The 8,838-nt window shown below is 40.5% G+C and overlaps 1 protein-coding gene across 1 annotated transcript; it reads left to right on the top strand.

The window, feature by feature from the left end:
- On the top strand, nt 568–2,408 carry LOC107637294 (ATP-dependent zinc metalloprotease FTSH 6, chloroplastic-like). Its single transcript, XM_021122034.1, has one exon. The coding sequence runs from the start codon at nt 1,489–1,491 to the stop codon at nt 1,840–1,842; it is 354 nt and encodes a 117-aa protein (XP_020977693.1). The 5' UTR covers nt 568–1,488; the 3' UTR covers nt 1,843–2,408.

The raw sequence follows: 8,838 nt of genomic DNA, 5'->3' as shown, positions 1-8,838 counted from the left end.
TAATTAGATGTAATTAAAAAATAATTAAATATTATGTACAGTAAAAAATTAATATTATTGAAAGATAAAATTAAAATTTATTTTTATGTATCGTTTTTGTCCTTAACGTTTTCGTCCTATTTAAGTCCCTAACGTTTCAAAATCGTCTCAATTTTGTCCCGCCGTCAATTCTGTTAATGGATCCTTAATGGCAGGATAACATTGAGTCAATTTTGAAACGTTAGGGACTTAAATAGGACGATTGAAATGTTAGGGACAACTTTAGAATTTACCTCAAACGTTGGGGACAAAAACAATACTTTACTATAAAAAAAGTAGGTCAACAAACTATATCTAATTATAGAATATTATTTTGAAGTTATGAAATACACAAATAAAATAATAAAACTATACCATTTATGTTCAAATGCCTTTGATATATATGCAGAATGTCATCTGAAAGTTGCGACCAATAATTCTCGCAGACAAAGACAGATCTCGTAAGACAAATATTTAAATAGATACTTTTTTTTTAATTCCCGTACTTTTCCAAAATCTTTATTAATAAAAAGTGTGGATCCATAATTGATATTTAAAACTCTCATTGTTTCTGAAAAAAATTACAAAATAATATATAATTTAAAATTTATAGTTATATATGTATGACTAAAAATACTATAGAAAAGAAATAGAAAAAAGAACAGAGAGAACAACACATGTCCATTACAACCTTTGTTAGAAACCAAACTCAGCAAGAGGAAGCTGTTAAAACCATCAGTTATTGGATTACCTCCAACATGGCTGGAGCTATCTTTATCTTCTGCCAAACCAGCAAGTGCTGCAGAACCAGATAGCCCTAAATCTTCAACCTCAACTAGGTTAACATACTCAAAGTTCTTGCAGTACTTGGATAAAGGTGCTGTGAAGAAAGTTGACCTGTTTGAGAATGAAACTATTGTTATTGCTAAGATATACAATCCAGCATTGGAGAAAATCCAAAGGGTCAAGGTTTAGTTACCAGGGTTGCCTCAGAAGTTGCTGAGGAAAATGAAGGAAGAAAATGTTGACTTTGCTACTCACCCTATAGATGTAAGTTGGTTGGTCTGCAATATTTGATTTCTTGGGAAATTTTGCATTTCCCTTGATATTGCTTGGTAGTCTACTCTTGAGGAGTTCTTTAAATAATCCTGCTGGCCCCAACTTGCCTTTTGGACTAGGAAGCTATGGATTTTAGCATAGATATTATATGATTTATAGTGTATGATATGATGTTTATAGTTATATATAAAAGGTCCATAACTATATGAATTTTACCTTAAGATATGATATATGTATATACTTTGCATAAAAATACATGTCACTTTGATATTCATCATAACTGCATTAATTTTTTAGCATATGATAAGATATTCATCATAACTACATGAATTTTGGAATATGATATGATCAGCATAACTACACGATACACTTTTATTCCATGTTTACTTCAGAAATAAGGCAAAGTTTGAGATGGAACTAAACACAGGAGTGACATTTGAGGATGTAACCGGAGTTGATGAAGCCAAGCAAGATTTCCAGGAGGTTGTGGAGTTCTTGAAGACACCAGAGAAGTTCTCAGCTGTGGGAGCGAAGATTCCGAAAGGGGTCCTTTTGGTAGGGCCACCAAGGACAGGGAAGACATTGCTGGCTAAAGCAATTGCAGGAGAAGTTGGTGTTCCATTCTTTTCTCTATCAGGTTCAAAGTTCATTGAAATGTTTGTTGGTGTAGGTGCTTCAAGGGTGAGGGACTTGTTCAACAAGGCAAAAGCGAATTCGCTGTGTTTGGTGTTTATGTTAGGTACCAGAGTTAATAAGGACAAATAACTAAAATTTGTGATCGAGAAATAGATAGAACTGTACAAGAATATCGACAAACAGTGAAAATAATATGATAAAGTGGTAAATTACAATCTCTCACAATATATAAAGAAGTCTATAATACTCTCTTAGGTATTATGGAAATTCATACAAAGAAATTACACATATGAGAAACCTTACTATTTTTCTCTCTAAGTTTTCCTCACTAATTCTATGCAAAACATGCCATACATTAGCAAATGCCTTAACCCCCTATATATGGTATTTTGTGGAGGTGCATTTAATTTACAAGTTGATCAAGTTGTGCATAAATTGTACAAGTGTGTGTACTAGAGTCTTCTTTCACATTCATCTTTATCAAGTTGTATGACAAGTTGATAAATATCAACTTATGTAACAACTCATTCTTTGACTAAGTCAAAGATTACAACTAAGCTAACTTATCTTCAAGTTGCAAATTTTGACTAGAACTTTGACTATGCAAGTTGGACAACTTACAAGTAGTTTCATGAGTCTTCTAACTTGATAAGAACCATTTGCATCATACTTGATTATAGACCAAACTTAAATTCTATAATGTTCTTTAATATTCTTGAAACGTCATCATTCTCCACTTGTATCACTTGTAACCTCTAGCTAATTTTGTTGACTTCAAACCAAAAAAAGAATTTTACTTCTTCTTTTCACGATCTCCCACTCAAAATTGTTCTTTTGGTGTATTCATGCTACTCATATTTTCAATAGGCCAAGAGAAGGTCTGCACCAATTAAATTTATCTGTATTGATTGGTTTTGTCATGATATCTATAAAATTATCGTTGGTGTGGATTTTCTGCATATCCACTTTTCCTTCCTCCACTACTTCACGAACAAAATGATATTAAACACCTATGTGCTTCGTTCTTAAGTGAAAGGCTGGATTTCTTAAGATGTGTAAGTCACTCTGACTATCACAAAATATTGGAATCATATCCTGATTGTGCCCGAGTTTCTCCATTAACCTTTGCAACCAAATTGCTTCCTTACAAGATTGCATAACTGCTATATATTCAGCTTTTGTAGTTGATAATGCTATAATTGCTTGTAATTTTGATAACCAATTTACTGCACCTCTTACAAGTGTGAACACGTAGTACGTAGTGAATTTTCTTTTGTCAAAGTCTCCTGCAAAACCAGAGTCAACATAATCTTTGATGCTAAATTCAGATCCTCCAAAACATAAAGCAACATAAAAAGTTCCTTTGATATATCTCAGGATCTTCTTCACAGCATTCTAGTACTCTTTTCTTAGATTTGCCATGAAGCTGCTGACCATCCCGACAGATTGAGCGATATCTGGTCTGGTGCAAATTATGGCGTACAATAACATAAGGTTTTCCACTGCAGATGTATACAGTACTCGAGATATTTCTATCTTCTCTGTTTTACTGCTAGGACACAACTTAGAAGATAATTTAATATTGACAGAAAGTGAGGTAGATATTGGCTTACACTCTTGCATGTTGAAGCGCCACAAGACCTTCCTCAAGTAATTTTCTTAGGATAGTCAAATCTTCCTATCTTTTCTGTCTTGACAAATCTGCATCCCCAAAATCTTGTTTGCTGGTCCCAAATCTTTCATATCGAACTCCCTAGCGAATTGAGCCTTTAATTCCTGGACACGATCTTTGTTGGGGCCTTTTTTTTTAGCAAATTCATTCACCACCAGTCTTGTACGATAACGTTCTATCTGGTCGTGATTGTCACATTGTATTTTGTAAATCCATTTGTTACCAATTGCTTTCCTTTTGTCTGGGAGTGGGACAAGCTCCCACATCTTGTTTCTGTGTAGTGCTTCTATTTCTTCTTGCATGGCTGTCATCTATAAAGAAAAATCTGGACTTTCAACAGCCTCTTGAAAGGTTGATGGTTCTCCATCTTCAGTAACAAAACAATATGCATCATGGCAAGTCATGACATAGTCGGCATGCTATGATAGTTTTCTCAGTTCACGTGTTGTTCTGCGAGCTTCAGATGATTCTTGTACAACTTGCTCAAGTTTTGCTTTAGAAGAGTCATTTTCTTTAGATTTATGATATCTGTATTCTAATCAAAGGAAAAACTTTTACATTGGTGATAGTTGGTGGGTAAACTTTACTATATACTGAAATCAAACATTATTATATTTTCAATATGCTAATTGTTCGTGTTAAATTTAAAGTTGGGACAACATTATTGAACCGTTTAAAATTTTTTCGGACTGAAATATGTCGTTTAAAACGTTAGAAACCAAATTAAAAATCATTCCAAACATTGGAGATAAAAATAGTACTTTACTCTAAATTATATAAATAGTAGTTAGATATACATATAACGATTAAAATAAACTAACTTAGATTAGGCGAAAAATCAGCTCATTCGTTCGTTTAAATGAGTGTCCGTATTATGATACCACATTTTTTAAAAATTTAAAGTCATAAAAAAAAGCATATAAATAATTATATCTCTAATAGAAAAATTAAATGTCGCTTTATATGTATATATCAATTCAATGGCTAATTATAGACCATTAAATAGAGTTCTGATTTGTGACGATTAATCGTTATTATGCCCGCCGGTTAAAGGATACTATCCGAAACCAAAATTAATAAGCCCCAATAATTTCAAATGATGTACGTTATTTTTTTAATTTCTTTTTGGTACATGCAACCTAGCTATATTTGCAGCTGAATTCATAGTAATTAGCATCGCATTTGAATTTCTTAGAAAGATTGAGTATGAATTAATCCACAAAACTTGAGAAAACATGAACAACATATACGCCAATCAAAATCAACCATAATCTTCCCTACTTATTTCACTCATCATTATTTGGTAAGAAAAAATATTCTCTCATTAGAATAAGGAACGGAACTGAATCACAATTAGGGAAGTGAATAGTTGATAAGTACGTAAAGTGATTTGTTTATTTAGACTTTAGATTATGATTTGTTAAAAGACATTGACTATATATATAAGATCCAACGTGACTAACGCATTATTTATTCTCATTCAATATCAAAATCATTTGGCACACTTATTTGGAACTTATAATCTTTTCTTTCACATTTGAGTATTTGACTGACAAAGTTACTTTTACACTATCATATTTCAAATTTTCTATCCGTGGCCACATAAAACAAACTTAATAATCAAGAACGTAACAACCCCGGAATTATATAAAAAATGTTATGTATCATATACTACGTATTTTTATGTAGGTTGGCTGCTGTATAACTCGTCCGTCGATGAGTAGCTGTAAATCTTTCGTCGGAATGAAATATACTTTGACAATGAAAGAGCAGAAGGTGAGCACCTGTAAAAAGCACTCCAACACTCCAACACTAAATGGACTTTCTGCTGGGACCTGTGGAGGCAGATGACGGAGGCGAGCAGCGCGGGGAGAAAATGGTCCCCCGAAGCGGTAGGGTAGCCTCCGTGGCTTCCTTCCGCGAACGCACGAGATCCCCCTGCGGCGAACTTAGCTCCTCTCGCGTTCCCAGGAGAGGCGACCCTTTGGAGGAACGGGAAGTGATAGTGCCAGAATAATGCAAAACCTCCCCGCGGCGAACTGAGCTCCCCTCGCGTTCCTAGGAGAGGCGACCCTTTTGGAGGAATGGGGAGTGATAGCGCCAGAATAATGCAAGAGCTACGTCACAGGGTACAGAACTTGGAGCGAGAACTGGCAAGCAGGAAGCGCTACCAGCCGGCTCCGAGGCAAGATCGTTCCCCAACTCCTCAAAGGAGAGGGAGAAGCCCCCGAAGAAGTCGCTCCAGACGTACCCCGGACCCCCGATCAGAATCAGAGAGCCAAGGAGAGAGTAGGGAAGTGCCAAGAAGACAGCGAGATCCCGTAATTTACACCCGACCTCCGACAAGAAATACAATGGAGGAAAACCGAGAAGACAGCAGAGAAAGACCAAAAAGAAGGCGACAACCCGTAATCATGGGGGCAACCCCTTTTCACCATTCCAACCTCGAGGTCTGGCTACCGAAGCACTTTGATAAGGCAACGAACATGAGGTATGATAGGACCCAAGACCCCCAAGAACATCTAACGGCCTTCGAGGCCAGGATGAATTTGGAAGGGGTGGGTGATAAAGTGAGGTGTCGCGCCTTCCCCGTGACCCTAGCGGGGCCGGCAATTCGCTGGTTCAACGCTCTCCCCCAAGGCTCGGTGACAACCTTTGCGGACATAGCCTGCGCCTTCCTGGCCCAGTTTACCACGCGTATCGCTAAAGCTAAGCACCCCATCAACTTGTTAGGAGTGACGCAGAGGAGTGGGAAACTGACCAGGAACTACCTGGACAGGTTCAATGATGAATGCTTGGAAATTGACGGCCTAACCGACTCAGTGGCCAGTTTATGCTTGACGAACGGGTTACTGAACGAGGATTTCAGGAAACACCTCACCACCAAGCCCTGTGGACAATGCAAGAAATACAAAATGTGGCGAGGGAGTATATCAATGACGAAGAGATTAGCAAAGTCGTGGAAGCCAACAAGCGGCAGCCCGTCTACAACTCTGGTTGTCATCCCGGTAGCGGGGAAAGGGGTAAGGAGCACCCCAAGGACGGAGGGCCAGCTAAAGCTTTCAATTCGTTCTCCCGGGTAGGGAAGTTTACAAACGACACTCCCTTGACAGCCCTGATCGTTGAGGTCTACCAGCAAATAGCCGAGAAGGGCATCCTATCGAAACCCCGACAACTCAAGGATAGAACTGGAGGGAACAAAAACCTCTATTGCGACTACCACAAGGGCTTCGGCCATAAGATCTAAGATTGTTTCGACTTGAAGGATGCTCTGGAGCAGGCGATTCGGGAAGGTAAGCTGGCAGAGTTCTCTCACCTTATAAGAGAGCCCAAAAGGCGAGATCATGACCGATCTGGCGATGATAGGAGCCGCGCTGTGAAGCCAAGATGAGACCCTGAGGAGGACAACGAGCGCGGCCTCACCATTGTGAACGTTGTAGTCGGAAGAGACGTGGCTCCGAGGTCGAAGTCGACATGCAGGAAGGATGCCAAAGTCTTGGCTGTGTCGTGGTCCAGTTCCACGTCCTCCTCCAGGAAAGTCCTGTCAATATCATTTGGACCAGATGACCAGTGGTTTAACGACTTGCCGGAGAGCCCTCCTATGGTGATTACAGCAAGGGTGGGAACTGGTCTGGTCAGGCGAATCCTCGTAGACACAGGAGCCGACTCGAACATCATGTTCCGTAACGTCTTTGATGCCCTGGGCCTACGAGACACCAACCTGAGAGCCCACCAACACGGTGTGGTCGGCTTAGGTGATAACTTCGTTAAGCCTGATGGAATAGTTTCCCTCCCAGTCTCTATAGGAGGGGGTAAAGGAAAGAGATCGGTCATGGCAGGGACTCCACCGCCTATAATCTCATCTTAGGAAGAAAAACCATCAATGAGTTCGGAGCTGTGGTTTGTACTAAGCTATTGGTAATGAAGTTTGTTGCTGATGATGGGTCGGTTGGATCCATCAGAGGAGATTTGGAAATAGCGGTTGCTTGTGACAACGCCAGTCTTTTCCTGAGGAAAAAGTCCAAAGAGGCAGCCGGGGTCTTCCTAGCCGACCTGGACGCAAGGGTCGAAGACAGAGCCAGACCAGAACCCGAAGGAGATATTGAGAAGTTCAGGGTCGGCGACTCGGAAGAAAAGTTCACCTTCGTGAACAGGAACCTCCCTCATGACTTGAAAGGACCACTGGTGAAAATGATTCGAGCAAACGGCAATCTGTTCGCCTGGATACCGGCCAACATGCCATAAATTGATCCCCGATTTATGTCACACCACCTGCCCGTCAGGGCAGAAGCTAAGCCGGTGGCACAGAGGAGGAGGAGGAAATGTCCCAGGAAAGAGCTAACGAGGTGGCCAGGCAAACGGCCAGTCTGCTAGAAGCGGGGTTCATCCGAGAACTGGACCACTCGACCTGGCTATCAAACATAGTCCTAGTTAAGAAAGCCAATGGAAAGTGGAGAATGTGCGTGGACTATTCTGATCTCAACAAGGCATGCCCCAAGGATTCCTTCCCCCTTCCTAACCTTGATGCTCTTGTAGACGCGGCCACGGGATATCGTTTTCTGAGTTTCATGGATGCATATTCTGGCTACAACCAGATTCCAATGCACCGGCCAGACAAGGAGAAGATGGCGTTCATAACGCCAGGGGGTACGTACTACTATTAGGTGATGCCTTTCGGACTGAAAAATGCAGGAGCAACATATCAGAGGCTGATGAACAAGGTATTTAGCAGTCTCATTGGCAGGATGGTGGAAGTGTATATAGACGACATCTTAATAAAGACCACCCAGGCTGAGGACCTCATCAGGGATCTGGAGACCATGTTTGCATCTCTTCAGCGGCACAACATGAGGCTTAATCCTCTTAAGTGTGACTTCGCTATGGAAGCCGGGAAGTTCTTGGGTTTTATGATAACCCAAAGAGGAGTGGAAGCCAACCCGAAGAAATGTGAAGTAATCCTGCAAATGAACAGCTCAGGGTGCGTCAAGGATGTACAAAGGTTAGCGGGAAGACTTACTGCCCTATCACGATTTCTCGGTGCGTCGGTAGCAAAGGCGCTCCTGTTCTTTAACTTGATGAAAAAGGGGATTGCGTTCGAATGGACCCCAGCATGTGAGGAGGCTTTCCACAATTTCAAGAAGATACTGTCGACACCCCCTGTCCTCAGGAAACCCAAAGACTATGAAGCACTATATCTATACATAGTCGTAACTGATGAAGCCTTGGCAACTGTCCTGGTACGAGAAGAAGGAAAAATACAGCAATCAGTCTACTTTGTGAGCAAGGTGTTGCAGGGCACAGAGCTGAGGTACAGTAAGTTGGAAAAGCTGGCATACGCTCTCCTGACCTCCTCTCGTAGGTTGTGACAGTACTTCCAAGGACACCAGATAATCGTTAGGACGGACCAAGCAATCCGTCAAGTGCTACAAAAGCCCGACCTGGCGGGCAGAATG

This window comes from Arachis ipaensis, chromosome B04 (genome assembly GCF_000816755.2).
Source record: "Arachis ipaensis cultivar K30076 chromosome B04, Araip1.1, whole genome shotgun sequence".
In the NCBI taxonomy this organism is placed as follows: domain Eukaryota; kingdom Viridiplantae; phylum Streptophyta; class Magnoliopsida; order Fabales; family Fabaceae; genus Arachis; species Arachis ipaensis.
The sequence above is the reverse complement of the archived record's forward strand: the minus strand, read 5'-3'. Positions and strand labels throughout refer to the sequence as shown.